The following is a 25,215-nucleotide window of genomic DNA, read 5'->3' as shown; positions in this document are numbered from 1 at the left end:
AATAGTACAGTAGAAAATTAATATAAACAATTTAAATAAAAACAATTAAAAAATAACAAAGAATTAAAGCAAAATGCAATTTTGGTTTTGGAAAATATTTGTGCACGATTATTGAATAAACAATCTACAGAACAGATAACCTTGACAACGAAACAAAACAAAATTTGTCCAAAGGCAAAATAACAAACGCGCTGATTTGGAATAAATTCCTTAACATCAAAATAGTTGTGCTGGTTTCCCGAACAAAACAACATTCCTTTACATCGAAAGAAAAATAAATTAAATGAAATGTTATTAAATAAAATCTATTTGCGTTATTATCCTCCAGGTAAATATTTACAATAAACTCCCATTCAAAAATGTCCAACATTTATCGTATTATAGATTTATTAAGTTAGTCTTCTTTTTTGCTTTACAGGTATTGCCTTAAATTATCAATACAGTAACGGTGAAGAGTATTTGCAGCATATTGACTTATTGGATTTGAATATCAAGTGAGTAGAACGAAACGTAATAACTCTTGTTTTTGAAACATTTTCCCAAATCAATTTAACGAACATCATCAATACGTTTTTTTCACTTCATTCCTTCCGTTCAGTTCAAATCCTGGCGATGTGGCACGTAATCTACTACAACGTATGGACCATGACAGCCAACAAGGACAGTCGTTACAACGAGCACGGCAATGGGAACAGCAACATCACGAACATCAAACATGTGGAACATTAAACAAACAAAAAACATATGCCAATGGCAGCAGCGACGATGGCAGCATTAACTCGACTGAGGATAAGGAAAATACAAACTGTCACAACGTTATCACGCAGCCAGCATCAGATACAACTGTCATATATGGTGCCGTGCGTAAGGCCATTACCAAGTTGCAACGTAAATTGCAGGAACCCACCAAAAAGAAATTCTATCTCCATACACGTCTCGACACGCACATCCTGCCATTGACTAACATCAGTTTCGATAGAAGCGGTGAACACTGTATAACCGGAAGTTATGATAGAACGTGCCGCATTATCAACACACACGATGGCAGTGTCGAACATGTGCTTGCCGAACATGATAATGTTGTCTTTGCCGTCGCTTACAATTTCCCCAAATGGTAAGTAGTTGTGGCTAAAATTAAATGACAAACATAGAAGACATGTGCATTTACATATGTATGCATGTATGTGACCGGAAAAGGATATCGCAAAGATTCCATGTGGATTACGATTTGTTTCTTTAAATAGAACAAATGCAAAAATAATGTTTTTATATTATGTATATACCATACATAAATAACTCTGTGTAATTAACAAATATTATGGAGACTTAGCTCAATGCGAAACATGTTATTTTCACCTCCTTCCAATGTTTAGGGTGACTGAAAAATAGAAATAGAATGCTGTTTAAGGGGCCATCCCTAGTTGTGCCGGCCAAAAATAAATGAATTTTTCATGATTTTTGTTTCAAAGAAACAACCAATATTTTTAAGTAATTATTTCAGGGATTTAAAATATACTTTAAAACAAGTAAGAACGGCGTTAACTTCGGCCGGGCCGAACTTGTTATACCCTCCACCACAAGTTCCACACAAGACTTAATACTAAATTTCAGCAATTTCTATGGGGGCTATTTCAAAACGTCGATCTATACCGACAAATTTCTGACGGAAAGTTTTTAGACTCAAAGAAGACTAAATACCAAATTTCCTATATTTCGGTAAGAGAATGTGGCTAAAACTAAAAAAAATCCGAAAATCAAGAAGTACGCTTCTATGGGGATATGGGAAGACGTGGACCTATACTGATAATACTCTTCTGGAATATTTTACAACTCTTGGAAGACTAAATAACGATATTCAGCCATTTCGTTGAGATATTGACGTCACAATCTTCAGTATTACGAAAATCGGGAGGTACCGTTCTAAGGGGGCTATATCGAAACGTGGACCTATACCGACGAATTTTAGTCGGAAATGGGGCAATATGTAAACCTGTACAGACAAATTTCTGGCGAACAGTTTTATATCACATTGAAGACTAAATACCAAATTTCAGCCATTTCGGTGGAATATTGAAGCCACAACCTTCAAAACACGGAAAATCGGGAGGTACCTTTCCATGGGGGCTATATGAAGGCGTGGACCTATACCGACAAATTTAAAGGGGAAGTTTGAGTACACCTAACAAAGTATAAATACCAAATTTCAGCCAGTTCGGTGGAATATTGAGGCCACAAAGTTTAAAATTCCGAAAATCGGGAGGTACCGTTCTATGGGGGCTAAATGTAGGCATGGACCGATACCGACAAAGTTCTGGGGGAAAGTTTTATATCACCAACGTAGACTAAGTACCAAATTTCAGCCATTTCGGTGTGACAATGAAGCTAAAACCTTCAAAATACAGAAAATCGGGAGGTACCGTTCTATGGGGGCTATATGAAGGCGTGGACCGATACCGACAAAATTCTGGGGGAATATTTTATACCCGTAAAGAAGACTACGTACCAAATTTCAGCCCTTTTGGTAGGATAATGAAGCTAAATCCTTAAAAATACCGAAAATCGGAAGGTACCGTTCTATGGGGGCTATATTTATATGGGGGCTATATATATATAGCGTCTGGCTCATAGTCTAGTTCTGCCTACTGTTTTGTACTGCTTGGAGGTTTACACTGGTGCAGGTCAGGGAATTATTGACTTGATTACGCTCGCAATTAATAGAGTAGTTCGCTATGTTTACGGCGTTAATAGGCGTGATCACATTACGCCATATACCATTAAATTTCTAGGGACCTCTTTTCCAAATTTTATAAAACTTCGATTACTGGTGTTTTTCTATAAGTTGGTTCGTAACCAATGTCCTACTTTTTTATTGTCTTTGTTCAACTTCTCCACTTTTACAAGAAGGAGCCATTTGAATATTTCTAGTGCTATTTTTTTAATGGATAGATCATTCCAAGTAGGAGTAGCGCGGCTATATAATATTTTGCCCAACAATTTAAAAGTATTTAATATATCACCAGCTTCTTTCTCAAGACATCTTCTGCAACACCTACTCTGACGCTCAGATACTTTCTCTTTCCATCGTTTGATGAACGCCAAATTGTTTTTTTTTATTATTTTAGTGATCTCACTGTTTTTAACTGTCAGTTCAAATATGAAGGGTTATAACCTTATTATTATCTATAGTTTATTTTTTTAACTTTTTTTTTAATCTTTTCTTACATTTGGTTGTGGGAATATAAATATTTGTATTTTGTTTTAGCCTTATGGCTTGGAGTATTTGTAATTATAGGATTATATCATATACCTAGTTTTATATGCACTCTGAGTAGTGATAACATACACATATGTAATATAATGTAATTCATTTAAATTGGCCCGATGGCTTAGAATTATTGTAAAGTTGATAAATAAATAAAATAAAAATAAATATTTAAACGTGGACCGATATATCCCATTTTCAATACTAACCATCCTGCAAGTAATAAAAACTTCTGTACCAAATATTGGGGTGACGTAGGGTATGGAAGATACCAAGGAACGGTCCTGACCGGTTTTAACATGGCAAAGCCGAGGATTTATCTTGGTCACTCCTTCAACACAAGTGGACACTGACCTCCCCGTGGTGTCACCTGGGGAACTGTCTTTAACACCCGTTAAAGGTAGTCAGCTAACATGTGCCGCGCGTTCACCCATAAGGACGTTAAAAACTTGGGTTTGGGCGTCGGGTTAGTAACCCTCCCCTAGAAAAAACAGCCTACTATGAAAAAGCGAAAGAAAAGAAAAACAAACCATTCTAAAGTTGACGAACCCCGCAAACGCTTTAAGGACCATGAATGTTCGCACTCTTTATAGAGAAGATGCAGTGTACGCGCTGGCAGATGTACTTGAAAAGTACAAGGCCGACATTACTGCCATACAGGAAATACGATGGACTGGGAAAGATGTCACAACAACACCTAAAGGTGACGCACTGTATTATAGCTGCCATGACACAAAGCATGAGTTTGGTTGCGGTTTTGTAGTTGGTCAGAGGTTAAAACATCTGGTTTCCAGCTTCACCCCAGTGAATGAAAGACTTGCTACAATTCGATTAAAAGCAAAATTCTTCAACATCAGCTTTATTTGCGCGCATGCTCCCACTGAAGACAAGGATGAACAGACCAAAGATATATTTTACGAGCGCTTAGAAGAAACATATGACCGTTGCCCTGCCCATGGCATTAAAATTATACTAGGCGATTTTAATGCCAAAATTGGAAAGGAGAATATCTTTGGCCCAACAGTCGGGAAATTCAGTCTCCAGAGTGAAACATCTAACAATGGTACGAGGCTGACAGACTATGCAGCTGCAACAAACATGGTAGTTAGCAGTACCAGATTTAAGCATCTCGATATTCATAAGGGCACCTGGCTGTCGCCAGATCAAAGAACAAGAAATCAAATTGATCATGTTGTGATAGATGGAGGACATGCATCAAGCGTGTTAGATGTACGATCGTACCTTGTTGCAGCATAGGTACGTACCAGATTAAACGTAGCAAATAGATTGCGAGCGGACACAACACGCAAGTTGGACATCGGTAAGCTGCAATCACAACACATAGCCACAGCATATTCCACTCAACTGGCCCAACTGCTTAATCAAAGCACTCCTCGTCCCGATAACATATTAGGACAATGGCAAAACTCCATGCAAACAGCCGCAAAATCAGTACTTGGATACGAGAGACATCCACCAAAGAATCCATAGTATGACCAGGAGTGTCGTGCTGCTACCGAAGAGAAAAATGCGGCATATAGGGCTACTTTACAATCAGTAGCGCACGAGAGAGGTATCGGGAGAAAAGGAGAGAGGAAAAACGTATTTTCCGCTGGAAAAAGAGAGAGATGGAGATTCGGGAGTGTGTACAAATCGAGATGTACAAGAGACAGAATGAAGTCCGAAAATTCTACCAAAGAGTGAAACATCAAACTGATGGCTTTGGAAATGGCACATCCTCCTGTAACGACCAGCAAGGTAATCTGGTAACAGATACAGATAGCATACTCAAGATATGGAAGGAACATTTCTCCAATCTGCTGGTATCCAATAGTAGCGAAGACGATGATACCACAGATCCAATCCCAGAAAATGGTATAGAATGTATACCGCCCGGCCAAGATGAGGTAAAAACAGCAATAAATAAACTGAAGAATAATAAGGCAGCAGGAGCCGATGGCTTACCAGGCGAGCTGTTTAAAACCGTAGGCGACACGCTGATAAGGTGTATGCATCAGCTAATTAGCTCCATCTGGCCGGAAGAACGCGTACCCGACGATTGGAACCTGAGCATCATGTGTCCCGTCCATAAGAAAGGAGATAAGACATTATGCTCTAACTGTAGGGGGATAAGTCTTCTCCCTATCGCCTACAATATAGTGTCAGAGATATTGTGCGAACGACTAAAGCCCATGGTCAACGAAATAATCGGACCATACCAATGCGGCTTTAAACCTGGCAAGTCCATCATTGACCAGTTATTTACCCTGCGGCAAATCCTGAAGGAGACCCAAGAGATGCAGATCGACACCCACCACATTTTTGTCGATTATATAACAGCCTTCGACAGCCCGCTACGTTCAAAGGTATTCCAAGCAATGTCTGAATTTGGTATCCCCGCAAAACTCATCCGGCTTTGTAAAATGACTTTAACTGACACAAGATCTTCAGTTAAAATAGGAAAGAACTTCTCCGAAGAGTTTTGTACCAAAAGAGGTTTCAGGCAAGGAGACAGTGTGTGGAGTGTGATCTTTTTAACATCCTGCTAGAAAAGGTTATACGAGTGGCAAACGTCAAAAGAAATGGCACAATCTACAGCAATAGCCACATGTCACTTGCTTATGCTGATGATATAGACATCATGGGACGATCAGTAAAAGAAGTAACTGATACCTTTATAAAGGCCGAAGGAGAATCTGCTAAAGTGGGTCTGGCGGTAAACGGCGAGAAAACCAAGTTGATGGTGTCGACGCGCAATGCGTCCATTAAGATCGGGCCAACTGTTGAAGTTGGTTCCTATAATTTTGAGATAGTAAAAGACTTCGCATACCTCGGCACCGCCGTAAACACAACAAACGACATCAGTTGTGAAATAAAAAGAAGAATTGAATTGGCCAACAGATGCTCCTTTGGCCTAAGTAAGCACTTTAAAAACAAAGCCACAACTCGTCAAACAAAAATAACACTATGCAAAACGCTAATACTACCCGTGCTGATGTATGGTTCCGAAGCCTGGGTACTTGCGCTAGGCAGTGCTTGGCGTGTTTGAGAGAAAAATTCTTGGAAAGATCTACGGACCGATCTGCGTTGACGGTGAATATCGACGTCGTATGAACCACGAGCTGTATCTGCTATACAACGACATCAATATAGTTAAACGTACCGAGATGCAGCGATTACGTTGGCTAGGTCATATAATAAGAATGAGCGATGATGAACCCTCTAAAAAGGCGGCGGTGCACGCAGAAGTGGCAGGCCAAAGAATATATGGCGCAAACAAGTCGATGAGGAGATGACAAGGCGCGGTATTCCAAAAAGCGACGCACTAAACAGAGATAATTGGAGATCTTTTCTTAGTTCGGTCTATGGAACAAATCTTCTGTAATGGGCCAGCTAAGTAAGTACATAAGTAAGAGTTGGGTTATTTTAAAGACCCAACTTTAAAAAATTCCACGAGATGGGGTTTAAAAACCCCTACTTTAAAAAATTTAACAATAGTGTAGCAAAGGCTTTAATAAACAACTTTCTGGAATATGCGAAATGTCTATGAACGGTTCTTAATGGTAAAAATAGCAAAACTTTTTTGAAAATATCCAATTTTAGGTACATTTTTGTGGTTGACGGTATCCTTAATTTTTGGGCGAATGCGTATCTTTGGACCAGAGTCGGAGAAAAAATTATACAAATTGGATATTTTCAAAAAAGTTTTGCTATTTTTACCATTAAGAACCGTTCATAGACATTTCGCATATTCCAGAAAGTTGTTTATTGAAGCCTTTGCTACACTATTGTGGTTGATTCTTTTCCTGAATTTTGAACGGTTTAGTATCTATGGAGCAGAAGCCGAGAAAAGAGGATAATAATCGCAATTTTTTTGCAATTTTGACCATTAAGATCCGTTTCTACAGAGTTCGTATATTCTAGAAAGATGTTTATTGAGATCTGAGGTACATTTTTGTAGTTGGTTGTTTGCTTCAAATTTGGTCGGTTTGGTCCCGCCTTGCACGCAGAAGGTCGTGGGTTCGATTCCCCGACTAGGCAACATCAAATTTTCAACGGTGGCAAAATACCCCTCAGTGATGTTGGCGACATTTCCTGAGTATTCAGCCATGTAAAACTTCTCTACAAGTGGTGTCATAGGACACGCCGTTCGGAATCGGCTATAAAATGTAGGTCCCATATCATTGAGCTAATATGAATCGGGGTGCACTCATTGATATGAGAGAAGTCTCCCTTGTCCCGTATGGGATGTTGTGGAACAATGTTTGTTTTTTTTTGTTTGTTTGTTTGTTTGATAGCTGTATAAAAAAAATTGAGAAAAATTTTAAAATAAATTTGACTCTCGTAGTAATCTATACATTACCCACTGTTAAACATTTTGTTTCTTCAAATTTTGAAGCAACAAAATATGGACTTTAGCTGAAATAAATACACAACAAGTATTATTTTGCAGTCCAACAATACAAAGCCAACAACAATAACAGGCAATCAGCACGGCCTTACTTGTTGACTACGCATAAAGCAAAAACAACATTTTGTTGTGATCTCTGCTTACTGCAAACAACACTACTTATGCTTGTCTTCTTTGCGATGCAAAGACAGCATTAAAAAACAGTAGTGGGTATATGATTTTGATTATTCTTACTCAATTGTGCGGTCAACAGATTTAGGAGGATACAGAAAATTTCTCGTTCTGTTTAATTTTCTGGTCACTCTTATTGACCTGTTTATCGATACAGAGTCAGCGATTAAGAGAACTGATGAGGAAGTTTGGCTGCTTCCGAAACTATAGTCTTCTCTGCCTCCGCTCGTAGTAATCAATTTCATTACCCACTGTTAAACATTTTGTTTCTTCAAATTTTGAAGCAACAAAATATGGACTTTAGCTGAAATAAATACACAACAAATTTGACCATGGCGATTTTGACCTTGCATATGAAGTTTGATGGGTTATATGTGTTCACAATTTTTGTTCTATACGACAGGAGCTACAACATTGCCTCTGAGATAAATTCAAATCTCCTAACGGTTTGGAAGATATAGTCCTGACTAAATGACCCTTTTTACATCAAAGCCTCAAACCTTTGGAGGCCTATAACCGCGAATGTTGATGAGATAGGAAAAAACGGCGAGACACGTGTCTTCTCATTTTTGGTGTTCTATCACACTGTGGAGTCAGAATATGGTTAATAAAACATGACTCAAAAAAAATACACACAGTGTATATATTAACATTTTTTCTAATTTTCAGACAAAAGTTTCGGTCCATTTCACCCGTTAAAAATTATCTGATAATCATGTGAAGTTTCAAGCTTATTTTCTGTCATAAGCTCACACCTTATGTAAAATTTCGCGCTGATCGGACTATGATTGCGACCTACAGAGCAGATAAAAATCCGGATAAATATTTAGTTTTTGGTCCATTTCATGCCCTAAATATTTCGTCGAGATATGAAAAATGGTATATAACATTGGGGTTTACGACGAATATTTCGCGGTGTTACATGAATTTTTAGCAAAACAAACTTATAATACCCTTCACACATTGTGGAGTAGGGTGTAAAAATTCCACTAGTTGGGGTTTAAAATATACTTTAACAAATTCTACGATTTGGGACTTAAAATATATTCAAAATATACTTTAAAAAATTCCACGGTGTGGCGGAAAAAAATTTATTGAGATCTATTCTTTCAGTGATCGCATTGTTACTGGTTCCTTCGATAGCACAGCAAAAGTGTGGTGTCCAGCTTCGGGACTTTGTCGCAGTACACTAATTGGTCACACTGCTGAAATTGTTTCTGCCGAATTTCAACCAGTGAACAGCGAAACAATTTGCACAGCGTCTATGGATGGTTCGGCACGGCTATTTCACATAGAATCGACACAAGAATTGCAGACATTGGCGTATCATGGTGCTGAGGTTATAAATTGTCGTTTTAGTAGAGATGGCTATATGTTGTTGACCGGATCATTTGATAGAACCGCTGGCTTATGGGATATACGCTCAAAAAGGTACAATGGTATAAAAATTTGTATCGAATATTTTTTTCCTTTTAATTTGTTTTTTTTTTTTTAATTAAAGTTTGATAACCCAATTACGTGGTCACACCGCTGAATTGAGCAATGCTGTTTGGAATTTTTCTTGTGATTTAATTGCCACCGGATCTCTGGATAGTACAGCTCGTATATGGGATGTACGAAAGACCTCGGAAGCTTTGTTTTGTATTAAGGAGCATACTGATGAAATTTTGGATGTGGCATTTGATTGTTCGGGTAGACGTTTGGCCACTGCCAGTAATGATTGCACGGCTAGGGTTTGGAATATAAGTGGCGAGTTGGAAATGTTATCTGTAATGGTGGGTCACACTGAAGAAGTATCAAAGGTAATAAATACCAACAATTTAAAGACACTCAAAGAAAACCATTAACGAAAATATAGGGCTTAATGAAGGTTAAATCTATTTTCGGAAATAGCCTAAAATACAAATCATTTCAAGCAATTAGGATGATTATATCGAATGCACCCAAAAACATTGTCTAACATTGTTAAAAAAAAGTCCGACAAATAATTTTCATATTTTGCAGGTCTGCTTTAGTCCACCCGGTGGACTTCTTATGACAGCTTCGGCTGATCATACTGCCCGCTTATGGTTAATTGAATCGGGTTTGTGCTCTCAAGTGTTGGCTGGACATGAAGCCGAAGTTTTCTCCTGTGCCTTTAGTTATAGCGGTGATATAATACTCACAGCATCGAAGGATAATAGCTGCCGATTATGGAGATGATATGACTGGTATATGGTGGATATGAAAAATGAATAAATATTCTTATAACCATCATACAAATATAAAAATAAAAATAAATTTAGTAAAATAATTTAAAATGAAAACTTCATAAATTACATAAATACTTTGGTGATATTACAACACAGTCTACACGGAAAAATACAACTTAAGAAAGGGGCTTAAATTGGATTAAAGGCATCAATGTTGTTGAAATATTGGCGATAAAGTACTGCGATTACGCGTTTTTATTATGAAGCTGTTCAGCGAGGCCATGGTCGTCACAGGAATTTATTTTGTTACGGGCCGTTTCACCCTAACTTCAAAAAATTCCACGAGCTGGGAATTTGAAACCTCAACTTCAAAAAATTCCACGAGTTGGGATTTTTAAACCCCAACTATAAGCCATTCCCCGATTTGGGGTTTTAAACCCCAACTTCCGAAAATTTCAAGAGCTGGGGTTTAAAAATCCCAACTTCCACAAATTTCACGAGTTGAGGTTTAAAAACCCCAACATCCAAAAAATTCACGAATTGGGGTTTAAAAATCCCAACTTCCGTAAATTTCACGAGTTGGGGTTTAAAAATCCAACTTCCGAAAATTTCACGAATTGGGGTTTTTATACCCCAACTTCCAAATATTTCACGAGTTGGGCTTTAAAAATCCCAACTTCCGAAAATAAAAATCACAACTTCCAAAAATTTCCCGAGTTGGGGTTTAAAAATCCCAACTTCCAAAAATTTCACGAGTTGGGGTTTAAAAACCCGAACTTCCAAAAATTTCACGAGTTGGGGTTTAAAAATCCCAACTTCCAAAAATTTCACGAGTTGGGGTTTAAAAATCCCAACGTCCAAAAATTTCACGAGTTGGGGTTTAAAAATCCCAACTTCCAAAAATTTCACGAGTTGGGGTTTAAAAATCCCAACTTCCAAAAATTTCACGTGTTGGGGTTTTTATACCATAAATTCCGAAAATTTCACGAATTGGGGTTTAAAAATCCCAACTTCCAAGTATTTCTCGTATTGGGGTTTAAAAATCCCAACTTCCGAAAATTTCACGTGTTGGGATTTAAAAATCCCAACTTCCGAAAATTTCACGTGTTGGTGTTTTTATACCCCAACTTCCGAATATTTCACGAATTGGGGTTTAAAAACCCCAACTTCCAAAAATTTCACGAGTTGGGGTTTAAAAATCCCAACTTCCAAAAATTTCACGAGTTGAGGTTTAAAAATCCCAACTTCCGAAAATTTCACGAGTTGGGGTTTAAAAATCCCAACTTCCAAAAATTTCACGAGTTGAGGTTTAAATTAAAAATCCCAAGTTCCGAAAATTTCACGAATTGGGGTTTAAAAATCCCAATTTCCGAAACTTTCACGAGTTGGGGTTTAAAAATCCCAACTTCCAAAAATTTCACGAGTTAGGGTTTAAAAATCCCAACTTCCGAAAATTTCACGAATTGGGTTTAAAAATCCCAACTTCCGAAAATTTCACGAGTTGGGGTTTAAAAATCCCAATTTCCAAAAATTTCACGAGTTGGGGTTTAAAAATCCCAACTTCCGAAAATTTCACGAGTTGGGGTTTAAAAATCCCAACTTCCAAAAATTTCACGAGTTGGGGTTTTTATACCCCAACTTCCGAAAATTTCACGAATTGGGGTTTAAAAATCCCAACTTCCGAAAATTTCACGAATTGGGGTTTAAAAATCCCAACTTCCGAAAATTTCACGAGTTGGGGTTTTTATACCCCAACTTCCAAAAATTTCACGAGTTGGGGTTTAAAAATCCCAACTTCCGAAAATTTCACGAATTGGGGTTTAAAAATCCCAACTTCCAAAAATTTCACGAGTTGGGGTTTAAAAATCCCAACTTCCGAAAATTTCACGAGTTGGGGTTTAAAAATCCCAACTTCCAAAAATTTCACGAGTTGGGGTTTTTATACCCCAACTTCCGAAAATTTCACGAATTGGGGTTTAAAAATCCCAACTTCCGAAAATTTCACGAATTGGGGTTTAAAAATCCCAACTTCCGAAAATTTCACGAGTTGGGGTTTTTATACCCCAACTTCCAAAAATTTCACGAGTTGGGGTTTAAAAATCCCAACTTCCGAAAATTTCACGAATTGGGGTTTAAAAATCCCAAATTCCGAAAATTTCGCGAGTTGGGGATTAAAAATCCCAACTTCCAAAAATTTCACGTGTTGGGGTTTTTATACCCCAACTTCCGAAAATTTCACGAATCGGGGTTTAAAAATCCCAACTTCCGAAAATTTCACGAGTTGGGGTTTAAAAATCCCAACTTCCGAAAATTTCACGAGTTGGGGTTTAAAAATCCCAACTTCCAAAATTTCACGAGTTGGGGTTTTTAAACTCCAACTTCCAAAATTTTCACGAGTTGGGGTTTAAAAACCCCAACTTCCGAAAACTTCACGAGTTGGGGTTTAAAAACTCCAACTTCCAAAAATTTCACGAGTTGGGGTTTAAAAATCCCAACTTCCGAAAATTTCACGAGTTGGGGTTTAATAACCCCAACTTTCAAAAATTTCACGAGTTGGGGTTAAAGAAACCCAACTTCCAAAAATTTCACGAGTTGGGGTTAAAGAAACCCAATTTCCAAAATTTTCACGAGTTGGGTTTTAAAAACCCCAACTTCCGAAAATTTCACGAGTTGGGGGTTTTAAACCCCAACCTCTGAAAATTTCACGAGTTGGTGTTTAAAAATCCCAACTTTCAAAAATTTCACGAGTTGGGGTTAAAGAAACCCATCTTCCAAAAATTTCACGAGTTGGGGTTTTTAAACTCCAACTTCCAAAATTTTCACGAGTTGGGGTTTAAAAACCCCAACTTCCGAAAATTTCACGAGTTGGGGTTAAAGAAACCCAACTTCCAAAAATTTCACGAGTTGGGGTTAAAGAAACCCAATTTCCAAAATTTTCACGAGTTGGTGTTTAAAAATCCCAACTTTCAAAAATTTCACGAGTTGGGGTTAAAGAAACCCATCTTCCAAAAATTTCACGAGTTGGGGTTTAATAACCCCAACTTCCGAAAATTTCACGAGTTGGGTTTTAAAAGCCCAACTTTCAAAAATTTCACGAGTTGGGGTGTAAAAACCCCAACTTCCAAAAATTTTACGAGTTGGGGTTTAAAAATCCCAACTTCCGAAAATTTCACGAGTTGGGGTGTAAAAACCCCAACTTTCAAAAATTTCACGAGTTGGGGTTAAAGAAACCCAACTTCCAAATATTTCACGAATTGGGGTTTTTAAACCCCAACTTCCGAAAATTTCACGAGTTGGGGTTTAATAACCCCAACTTCCAAAATTTTCACGAGTTGGTGTTTAAAAATCCCAACTTTCAAAAATTTCACGAGTTGGGGTTAAAGAAACCCATCTTCCAAAAATTTCACGAGTTGGGGTTTAAAAACCCCAACTTCCAAAAATTTCACGAGTTGGGGTGTAAAAACCCCAACTTTCAAAAATTTCACGAGTTGGGGTTAAAGAAACCCAACTTCCAAATATTTCACGAATTGGGGTTTTTAAACCCCAACTTCCGAAAATTTCACGAGTTGGGGTTTAATAACCCCAACTTCCGAAAATTTCACGAGCTGGGGTTTAAAAACCCCATCTTCCGAAAATTTCACGAGTTGGGGTTTTTAAACCCCAACTTCCAAAAATTTCACGAGTTGGGGTTAAAAAACCCCAACTTCCAAAAATTTCACGAGTTGGGGTGTAAAAACCCCAACTTCCAAAAATTTCAAGAGCTGTAGTTTAAAAACCCCATCTTCCGAAAATTTCACGAGTTGGGGTTTTTAAACCCCAACTTCCGAAAATTTCACGAGTTGGGGTTTAATAACCCCAACTTCCGAAAATTTCACGAGTTGGGGTTTCAAAAATTTCACGAGTTGGGGTGTAAAAACCCCAACTTTCAAAAATTTCACGAGTTGGGGTTAAAGAAACCCAACTTACAAAAATTTCACGAGTTGGGGTTTTTAAACTCCAACTTCCAAAATTTTCACGAGTTGGGGTTTAAAAACCCCAACTTCCGAAAACTTCACGAGTTGGGGTTTAAAAACCCCAACTTCCAAAAATTTCACGAGTTGGGGTTTAAAAATCCCAACTTCCGAAAATTTCACGAGTTGGGGTTTAATAACCCCAACTTCCGAAAATTGCACGAGTTGGGGTTTTTAAACCCCAACTTCCGAAAATTTCACGAGTTGGGGTTTAAAAATCCCAACTTTCAAAAATTTCACGAGTTGGGGTTAAAGAAACCCAATTTCCAAAATTTTCACGAGTTGGGTTTTAAAAACCCCAACTTCCGAAAATTTCACGAGTTGAGGGTTTTAAACCCCAACCTCTGAAAATTTCACGAGTTGGGGTTTAAAAATCCCAACTTTCAAAAATTTCACGAGTTGGGGTTAAAGAAACCCAACTTCCAAAAATTTCACGAGTTGGGGTTTTTAAACTCCAACTTCCAAAATTTTCACGAGTTGGGGTTTAAAAACCCCAACTTCCGAAAACTTCACGAGTTGGGGTTTAAAAACCCCAACTTCCAAAAATTTCACGAGTTGGGGTGTAAAAACCCCAACTTTCAAAAATTTCACGAGTTGGGGTTAAAGAAACCCAACTTCCAAATATTTCACGAATTGGGGTTTAAAAACCCCAACTTCCAAAAATTTCAAGAGCTGGGGTTTAAAAACCCCAACTTCCGAAAATTTCACGAGTTGGGGTTTAATAACCCCAACTTCCGAAAATTTCACGAGTTGGGGTTAAAGAAACCCAACTTCCAAAAATTTCACGAGTTGGGGTTTAAAAATCCCAACTTCCGAAAATTTCACGAGTTGGGGTTTAATAACCCCAACTTCCGAAAATTTCACGAGTTGGGGTTTAAAAATCCCAACCCCAACTTCCAAAAATTTCAAGAGCTGGGGTTTAAAAACCCCAACTTTCAAAAATTTCACGAGTTGGGGTTAAAGAAACCCAACTTCCAAATATTTCACGAGTTGGGTTTAAACACCCCAACTTCCAAAAATTTCACGAGTTGGGGTTTTTAAACCCCAACTTCCGAAAATTTCACGAGTTGGGGTGTAAAAACCCCAACTTTCAAAAATTTCACGAGTTGGGGTTAAAGAAACCCAACTTCCAAATATTTCACGAGTTGGGGTTTAAACACCCCAACTTCCAAAAATTTCAAGAGCTGGGGTTTAAAAACCCCAACTTCCGAAAATTTCACTAGTTGGGGTTTTTAAACCCCAACTTCCGAAAATTTCACGAGTTGGGGTGTAAAAACCCCAACTTTCAAAAATTTCACGAGTTGGGGTTAAAGAAACCCAACTTCCAAATATTTCACGAGTTGGGGTTTAAACACCCCAACTTCCAAAAATTTCAAGAGCTGGGGTTTAAAAACCCCATCTTCCGAAAATTTCACGAGCTGGGGTTTAAAAACCCCACCTTCCGAAAATTTCACGAGTTGGGGTTTTTAAACCCCAGCTTCCGAAAATTTCACGAGTTGGGGTGTAAAAACCCCAACTTTCAAAAATTTCACGAGTTGGGGTTAAAGAAACCCAACTTCCAAATATTTCACGAGTTGGGGTTTAAACACCCCAACTTCCAAAAATTTCAAGAGCTGGGGTTTAAAAACCCCATCTTCCAAATATTTCACGAGTTGGGGTTTAAACACCCCAACTTCCAAAAATTTCACGAGTTGGGGTTTAAAAACCCCATCTTCCGAAAATTTCACGAGTTGGGGTTTAAAAACCCCAACTTTCAAAAATTTCACGAGTTGGGGTTTAAAAACCCCAACTTCCAACAATTTCACGAGTTGGGGTTTAAAAACCCCAACTTCCGAAAACTTCACGAGTTGGGGTTTAAACACCCCAACTTCCAAATATTTCACGAATTGGGGTTTAAAAACCCCAACTTCCAAAAATTTCAAGAGCTGGGGTTTAAAAACCCCAACTTCCGAAAATTTCACGAGTTGGGGTTTTTAAACCCCAACTTCCGAAAATTTCACGAGTTGGGGTGTAAAAACCCCAACTTTCAAAAATTTCACGAGTTGGGGTTAAAGAAACCCAACTTCCAAATATTTCACGAGTTGGGGTTTAAACACCCCAACTTCCGAAAATTTCACGAGTTGGGGTTTAAAAACCCCAACTTTCAAAAATTTCACGAGTTGGGGTTTTTAAACCCCAACTTCCAAAAATTTCACGAGTTGGGGTGTAAAAACCCCAACTTTCAAAAATTTCACGAGTTGGGGTTAAAGAAACCCAACTTCCAAATATTTCACGAGTTGGGGTTTAAACACCCCAACTTCCAAAAATTTCAAGAGCTGGGGTTTAAAAACCCCATCTTCCGAAAATTTCACGAGTTGGGGTTTAAAAACCCCAACTTTCAAAAATTTCACGAGTTGGGGTTTAAAAACCCCAACTTCCGAAAATTTCACGAGTTGGGGTTTAAAAATCCCAACTTCCGAAAATTTCACGAGTTGGGGTTAAAGAAACCCAACTTCCAAATATTTCACGAGTTGGGGTTTAAACACCCCAACTTCCAAAAATTTCACGAGTTGGGGTTTTTAAACCCCAACTTCCGAAAATTTCACGAGTTGGGGTGTAAAACCCCAACTTCCAAAAATTTCACGAGTTGGGGTTAAAGAAACCCAACTTCCAAATATTTCACGAGTTGGGGTTTAAACACCCCAACTTCCAAAAATTTCAAGAGCTGGGGTTTAAAAACCCCAACTTCCGAAAATTTCACGAGTTGGGGTTTTTAAACCCCAACTTCCGAAAATTTCACGAGTTGGGGTTTAAAAATCCCAACTTCCGAAAATTTCACGAGTTGGGGTTAAAGAAACCCAACTTCCAAATATTTCACGAGTTGGGGTTTAAACACCCCAACTTCCAAAAATTTCACGAGTTGGGGTTTTTAAACCCCAACTTCCGAAAATTTCACGAGTTGGGGTGTAAAAACCCCAACTTCCAAAAATTTCACGAGTTGGGGTTAAAGAAACCCAACTTCCAAATATTTCACGAGTTGGGGTTTAAACACCCCAACTTCCAAAAATTTCAAGAGCTGGGGTTTAAAAACCCCATCTTCCGAAAATTTCACGAGTTGGGGTTTAAAAACCCCAACTTTCAAAAATTTCACGAGTTGGGGTTAAAGAAACCCAACTTCCAAATATTTCACGAGTTGGGGTTTAAACACCCCAACTTCCAAAAATTTCACGAGTTGGGGTTTTTAAACCCCAACTTCCAAAAATTTCACGAGTTGGGGTGTAAAAACCCCAACTTTCAAAAATTTCACGAGTTGGGGTTAAAGAAACCCAACTTCCAAATATTTCACGAGTTGGGGTTTAAACACCCCAACTTCCAAAAATTTCACGAGTTGGGGTTTAAAAACCCCAACTTCCGAAAATTTCACGAGTTGGGGTTTAAAAACCCCATCTTCCGAAAATTTCACGAGTTGGGGTTTAAAAACCCCAACTTTCAAAAATTTCACGAGTTGGGGTTAAAGAAACCCAACTTCCAAATATTTCACGAGTTGGGGTTTAAACACCCCAACTTCCAAAAATTTCACGAGTTGGGGTTTAAAAACCCCATCTTCCGAAAATTTCACGAGTTGGGGTTAAAGAAACCCAACTTCCAAAAATTTCACGAGTTGGGGTTTAAAAACCCCAACTTCCGAAAATTTCACGAGTTGGGGTTTAAAAACCCCAACTTCCAAATATTTCACGAGTTGGGGTTTAAACACCCCAACTTCCAAAAATTTCAAGAGCTGGGGTTTAAAAACCCCATCTTCCGAAAATTTCACGAGTTGGGGTTTAAAAACCCCAACTTCCAAAAATTTCACGAGTTGGGGTGTAAAAACCCCAACTTTCAAAAATTTCACGAGTTGGGGTTAAAGAAACCCAACTTCCAAATATTTCACGAGTTGGGGTTTAAACACCCCAACTTCCAAAAATTTCAAGAGCTGGGGTTTAAAAACCCCATCTTCCGAAAATTTCACGAGTTGGGGTTTAAAAACCCCAACTTTCAAAAATTTCACGAGTTGGGGTTTAAACACCCCAACTTCCAAAAATTTCACGAGTTGGGGTTTTTAAACCCCAACTTCCGAAAATTTCACGAGTTGGGGTGTAAAAACCCCAACTTCCAAAAATTTCACGAGTTGGGGTTAAAGAAACCCAACTTCCAAATATTTCACGAGTTGGGGTTTAAACACCCCAACTTCCAAAAATTTCAAGAGCTGGGGTTTAAAAACCCCATCTTCCGAAAATTTCACGAGTTGGGGTTTAAAAACCCCAACTTTCAAAAATTTCACGAGTTGGGGTTTTTAAACCCCAACTTCCAAATATTTCACGAGTTGGGGTTTAAACACCCCAACTTCCAAAAATTTCAAGAGCTGGGGTTAAAGAAACCCAACTTCCAAATATTTCACGAGTTGGGGTTTAAACACCCCAACTTCCAAAAATTTCAAGAGCTGGGGTTTAAAAACCCCATCTTCCGAAAATTTCACGAGTTGGGGTTTAAAAACCCCAACTTTCAAAAATTTCACGAGTTGGGGTTAAAGAAACCCAACTTCCAAATATTTCACGAGTTGGGGTTTAAACACCCCAACTTCCAAAAATTTCAAGAGCTGGGGTTTAAAAACCCCATCTTCCGAAAATTTCACGAGTTGGGGTTTAAAAACCCCAACTTTCAAAAATTTCACGAGTTGGGGTTTAAAAACCCCAACTTCCAAAAATTTCACGAGTTGGGGTTTAAAAATCCCAACTTCCGAAAATTTCACGAGTTGGGGTTTAAAAACCCCAACTTTCAAAAATTTCACGAGTTGGGGTTCAAAAATCCCAATTTCCAAATATTTCACGAGTTGGGGGTTTTAAACCCCAACTTCCGAAAATTTCACGAGTTGGGGTTTAAAAATCCCAACTTCCGAAAATTTCACGAGTTGGGGTTCAAAAATCCCAATTTCCAAAAATTTCACGAGTTGGGGTTCAAAAATCCCAATTTCCAAAAATTTCACGAGTTGAGGTTTAAAAACCCCAACTTCCAAATATTTCACGAATTGGGGTTTAAAAACCCCAACTTCCAAAAATTTCACGAGTTGGGGTTTTTAAACTCCAACTTCCAAAAATGTCACGAGATGGTGTTTAAACAACCCCAACTTCCAAAATTTTCACGAGTTGGGGTTTAAAAACCCCTACTTCCGAAAATTTCACGAGGTGGGGTTTAAAAATCCCAACTTTCAAAAATTTCACGAGTTGGGGTTTAAATATCCCAACTTTCAAAAATTTCACGAGTTGGGGTTTAAGAAACCCAAGTTCCAAAATTTTCACGAGTTGGGGTTTTTAAACTCCAACTTCCAAAATTTTCACGGTTTGGGGTTTTTAAACTCCAACTTTCAAAATTTTCACGGTTTGGGGTTTTTAAACTCCAACTTCCAAAATGTTCACGAGTTGGGGTTTAAGAAACCCAACTTCCAAAAATTTCACGAGTTGAGGTTTAAAAATCCCAACTTCCGAAAATTTCACGAGCAGGGGGTTTAAAAACCCCAACTTCCAAAAATTTCACGAGTTGGGGTTTAAGAAACCCAAGTTCCAAAATTTTCACGAGTTGGGGTTTTTAAACTCCAACTTCCAAAATTTTCACGGTTTGGGGTTTTTAAACTCCAACTTCCAAAATTTTCACGAGTTGGGGTTTAAGAAACCCAACTTCCAAAAATTTCACGAGTTGAGGTTTAAAAATCCCAACTTCCGAAAATTTCACGAGCAGGGGGTTTAAAAACCCCAACTTCCAAAAATTTCACGAGTTGGGGTTTAAAAATCCCAACTTCCAAAAATTTCTCGAATTGGGGTTTAAAAACACCAATTTCCAAAAATTGCACGAATTGGGGTTTAAAAATCTCAACTTCCGAAAATTTCACAAGTTGGGGTTTTTATACCCCATCTTCCGAAAATTTCGCGAGTTGGTGTTTAAAAACCCCAACTTCCAAAAATTTCACGAGTTGGGGTTTAAAAATCCCAACCTCCGAAAATTTCACGAATTGGGGTTTAAAAATCCCAACTTCCGAAAATTTCACGACTTGGGGTTTAAAAATCCCAACTTCCGGAAATTTCACGAGTTGGGGTTTAAAAATCCCAACTTCCGAAAATTTCACGAATTGGGGTTTAAAAATCCCAACTTCCGGAAATTTCACGAGTTGGGGTTTAAAAATCCCAACTTCCGAAAATTTCACGAATTGGGGTTTTTAAACCCCAACTTCCAAAAATTTCACGAGTTGGGGTTTAAAAACCCCAACTTCCGAAAATTTCACGAGTTGGGGTTTTTAAACCCCAACTTCCGAAAATTTCAACTTCCAACTTCCAAAAATTTCACGAGTTGGGGGTTTTAAACCCCAACTGCCAAAGTTGGGGTTTAAAAACTCCAACTCGTGGAATTTTTTGAAGTTGGGGTTTAAAAACTGCAACTCGTGGAATTTTTGGAAGTTGGGGTTTCAAAACCCCAAATCGTGGGGTTTAAAACCCCCAACTCGTGGAATTTTTTGATGTTGGGGTTTACCAACCCCAACTCGTGGAATTTTTGGAAGTTGGGGTTTAAAAACCCCATCTTTGAAAACCCCATCTTTGAAAAGTGGGGTTTAAAAATCCCAACTTTCAAAAATTTCACGAGTTGGGGTTTAAATATCCCAACCTTTAAAAAATTTCACGAGTTGGGGTTTAAGAAACCCAAGTTCCAAAATTTTCACGAGTTGGGGTTTTTAAACTCCAACTTCCAAAATTTTCACGGTTTGGGGTTTTTAAACTCCAACTTCCAAAATTTTCACGATTTGGGGTTTTTAAACTCCAACTTCCAAAATTTTCACGAGTTGGGGTTTAAGAAACCCAACTTCCAAAAATTTCACGAGTTGAGGTTTAAAAATCCCAACTTCCGAAAATTTCACGAGCAGGGGGTTTAAAAACCCCAACTTCCAAAAATTTCACGAGTTGGGGTTTAAGAAACCCAAGTTCCAAAATTTTCACGAGTTGGGGTTTTTAAACTCCAACTTCCAAAATTTTCACGGTTTGGGGTTTTTAAACTCCAACTTCCAAAATTTTCACGAGTTGGGGTTTAAGAAACCCAACTTCCAAAAATTTCACGAGTTGAGGTTTAAAAATCCCAACTTCCGAAAATTTCACGAGCAGGGGGTTTAAAAACCCCAACTTCCAAAAATTTCACGAGTTGGGGTTTAAAAATCCCAACTTCCAAAAATTTCTCGAATTGGGGTTTAAAAACACCAATTTCCAAAAATTGCACGAATTGGGGTTTAAAAATCTCAACTTCCGAAAATTTCACAAGTTGGGGTTTTTATACCCCATCTTCCGAAAATTTCGCGAGTTGGTGTTTAAAAACCCCAACTTCCAAAAATTTCACGAGTTGGGGTTTAAAAATCCCAACCTCCGAAAATTTCACGAATTGGGGTTTAAAAATCCCAACTTCCGAAAATTTCACGACTTGGGGTTTAAAAATCCCAACTTCCGGAAATTTCACGAGTTGGGGTTTAAAAATCCCAACTTCCGAAAATTTCACGAATTGGGGTTTAAAAATCCCAACTTCCGGAAATTTCACGAGTTGGGGTTTAAAAATCCCAACTTCCGAAAATTTCACGAATTGGGGTTTTTAAACCCCAACTTCCAAAAATTTCACGAGTTGGGGTTTTTAAACCCCAACTTCCGAAAATTTCAACTTCCAACTTCCAAAAATTTCACGAGTTGGGGGTTTTAAACCCCAACTGCCAAAGTTGGGGTTTAAAAACTCCAACTCGTGGAATTTTTTGAAGTTGGGGTTTAAAAACTGCAACTCGTGGAATTTTTGGAAGTTGGGGTTTCAAAACCCCAAATCGTGGGGTTTAAAACCCCCAACTCGTGGAATTTTTTGATGTTGGGGTTTACCAACCCCAACTCGTGGAATTTTTGGAAGTTGGGGTTTAAAAACCCCATCTTTGAAAAAGTCCACGATTTGGGGTTTTGAAACCCCAACTTCCAAAAATTCCACGAGATGGAGTTTTTAAACCCCAACTTCAAAAAATTCCACGAGTTGGAGTTTTTAAACCCCAACTTCAAAAAATTCCACAAATTGGGGTTTTTAAACCCCAACTTCCAAAAATTCGACGAGTTGGGGTTTTTAAACCCCAACATCAAAAAATTCCACGAGTTGAGGTTTTAAACCTCAACTTCAAAAAATTACAGGAGTTGGGGTTTTTAAACCCCAACTTCCAAAAATTCCACGAGTTGGGGGTTTGGAATATAAGTGGCGAGTTGGAAATGTTATCTGTAATGGTGGGTCACACTGAAGAAGTATCAAAGGTACGAAATATAAAAAATGTAAAGGCACTCAAAGAAAGCCATTAACGAAAATAAAGGACTTAACGATGGTTAAGTCTATTTTCGGAAGTTACCTAAAATACAAATCATCTCAAACAATTAGGATGATTATTTTGAATGCACCCAAAAACATTGTAAAAATAAATTTTCATATTTTTCAGGTCTGCTTTAGTCCACACGGTGGACTTCTTATGACTGCTTCAGCTGATCACACTGCCCGCTTATGGTTAATTGAATCGGGTTTGTGTTCTCAAGTGTTGGCTGGACATGAAGCCGAAGTTTTCTCCTGTGCATTTAGTTATAGCGGTGATATAATACTCACAGCCTCGAAGGATAATAGCTGCCGATTATGGAGATGATATCACTGGTATATGGTGGATATGAAAAATGAATAAATATTCTTATAACCATCATACAAATATAAAAATAAATTTAGTAATAAAATTTAAAATAAAAACTTCATAAATTAAATAAATACTTTGGTGATATTACAACACAGTCTACACGGAAAAATACCACATGGGCTAGTTTATTGGATTATTCAGACCATTATCGAGAGGATCCAAGGAGGGGTCTTAAACTGGATTAAAGCGCATCAATGTTGTTGAAATATTGGGGATAAGGTACTGTGATTACGCGTTTTTATTATAAAGCTGTTCAGCGGAGCCATGATAGTCACAGGAATTTATTTTGTTACGTGCCGTTCCAGCTTAAAGGAGGGAGTGAGAAAACTCATGGGAAATGTACGTTCAGAATAAGGCTGTATATATTTTTAATCAAAATCACTACACTACACCTTTTTCAGATGTAATTCGAATAATTTTAGTAGTAATTCGATCAGTTCGAGAGTTATCGTGCTCTCCAGCCACTACATATGGTGCCATAGGGGTTTTTACAACTTTCGGGCTGTTTTCTCATAAAGTATGGACTTGCCCCTGAAAAAACTGTTACCGTTGTAATTGAGGCAGCGAATGCAAGTTGCTTAAACAAAAACTAAAGTGATTCGAAAGCAGGTCTTAAAGTGAACTTATCCGAAATTTTTGTGTGGGAGGTACCAAATATATACCATAGTCGTGCGCAAAATTTTCCTAACAATTTGAACTTTTGTGGCGGAGGAAATATGGACTTGCCCCTGATGATGTTGTGGAGCAGTGAATACAAGTTGTTATATCAAAAATCAAAGCGATTCGAGAGCAGGTCCAAAACTGAACTTTTCCTAAATTTTGTGTGGGATTTACACGAAGGAGCCTGGTAGAAATTGCACGATATGCAAAGGCTGGACCAAATCGTTACTCCCTTCCAGAGTTATCGTGCGCACAAATTTTCATAACATTTTCGAACTTTTGTGGGAAAGGTACGGGGGAAGGAGTGGACCGATATAACCCATCTTCGAACTTAAACTAAGTTTGGACAAAATATTACGAAAGACACATTTTGGACAAAATCGGCTCATCCGTTCGTGAGTTATCGTGCGCATCAGCCAACCAGACAGACGGACGGACATTGCTAAATCAACTGCGAATTGTCTGAAACGGATTTCGTCCAAACATACTTGGGGTCTAAAACCATTATTTCGATGATGCACATTTTGCCCGTATGAAAGTGTATATACCCTCGTTAGCATAAATGCTGAGGGTATAATCATCTAAACCGCTTTGACCATTGATGCTAAAGCAGCTGAATGAATCAGGAGTCGAGTATCTGGGCAAGGTCTTCAATCTATTGTTAGCCACTCTAATAGTTCCAAAAGCCTGGAAAAAAGGTTGGTACAGTTAATGAAACGAGGTTGTTGTTGTAACAGTGTTTTATTATTATGTTTGTATGTTCATTCTCCTGTTCAATCTAGCTCTGGGTCTATCTCCAGTTCCAGGACGTTGGCTACTTCGATGGGATGTAACCACAGATCCACTGGAGTTAGATAAGTAGGTTTGGCGGGGCAGTTGAATAGGTGCTTAGTATCGTGCGGACCCATGCCGCATACTGGGCAGATGTTTTGCATAGGAATTTAGGCGACTGCAATATCCCGAGCGTAATTGAGCCAAAACTACTCTGGTTTGTCGTGGCAGCTGACGCTCTTCAGCTGCGATAGATGGGGGATGTGCTCCGATGACTGCATTCACACAATAATTGCTTATGGTCTTGGCAACTGTGTCCGTGTGAATGCTGTCCGAACCTGCCTGATATGCCTGTTGATCTAGAGGTTCTCTCCTATATTGTTGGACCGTCGTCTCTAGAGCATGAATATCCTTCTTGATATGCCTGGGTGTTTCGGTGGCCAGCAGATGGTGACTGGGATGGCTCTCACGCTAACACCCGAGCAAGTACTGCAACGATAGCATCTCATTATGTTGTCGTACTGGAAGAATCTTTGCCTCCTCAGATGGTGCACTGTAGATTTGAGGAGGCACCCTGTTGTGGTTTTCAGGGCGTCGTTCTGACAAATTTGAATCTTATCCCACTGCGTGTCACATAAATTCGGGGACCAAACTGGCGCCTCATAGCTTACCACAGACCGACCTATCGCTTTATACGTGGTCAACAAGGTTTCTTTATCTGCACCCCAAGTGCTGCCGGCTAGGGACTTGAGGACCTGGTTCCTACATTTCAGTTTATCACAGATAGCTGTGGCATGCGCGGACGACGTGAAAGTGGAGTCGAATGTGAACCCAAGAATTTTGGGGCAGTTTATGGTCGGAATTCTGCTGTCATCGACCCTGATATTCAACTCTCTTCTATACTGCGCCGTCCATGTAATGAAAGAGTGGCCGTCGATTTAGTGGCGGATATCTGCATATTCCTCGCGTGGAAAAAGGTGGTAAGATCGGTTAAA

At 38.6% G+C, this 25,215-nt stretch overlaps 1 protein-coding gene across 1 annotated transcript; it reads left to right on the top strand.

The window, feature by feature from the left end:
- The first annotated feature begins 203 nt into the window (after positions 1-203).
- On the top strand, positions 204-10,137 carry LOC141391389 (uncharacterized). The gene is made up of 6 exons (XM_073964291.1): positions 204-328; positions 419-494; positions 599-1,114; positions 8,958-9,275; positions 9,346-9,646; positions 9,849-10,137. Exons 1-6 carry the CDS (start codon positions 289-291, stop codon positions 10,044-10,046), a joined length of 1,449 nt encoding a protein of 482 aa, XP_073820392.1. The 5' UTR covers positions 204-288; the 3' UTR covers positions 10,047-10,137.
- Positions 10,138-25,215: the final 15,078 nt, after the last annotated feature.

This window comes from Musca autumnalis, unplaced genomic scaffold (genome assembly GCF_047663935.1).
Source record: "Musca autumnalis isolate F117 unplaced genomic scaffold, ASM4766393v1 scaffold_1, whole genome shotgun sequence".
Classification (NCBI taxonomy): Eukaryota; Metazoa; Arthropoda; class Insecta; order Diptera; family Muscidae; genus Musca; species Musca autumnalis.
The sequence above is the reverse complement of the archived record's forward strand: the minus strand, read 5'-3'. Positions and strand labels throughout refer to the sequence as shown.

Excerpts from the sequence above, each read along its gene's own strand:
- LOC141391389 (XM_073964291.1), top strand. The coding sequence starts at position 289 with ATGTTATTAAATAAAATCTATTTGCGTTATTATCCTCCAG. Across the intron at positions 1,115-8,957 it reads GCTTACAATTTCCCCAAATG|TGATCGCATTGTTACTGGTT; the intron begins GTAAGTAGTTGT and ends CTATTCTTTCAG. Across the intron at positions 9,647-9,848 it reads ACACTGAAGAAGTATCAAAG|GTCTGCTTTAGTCCACCCGG; the intron begins GTAATAAATACC and ends CATATTTTGCAG.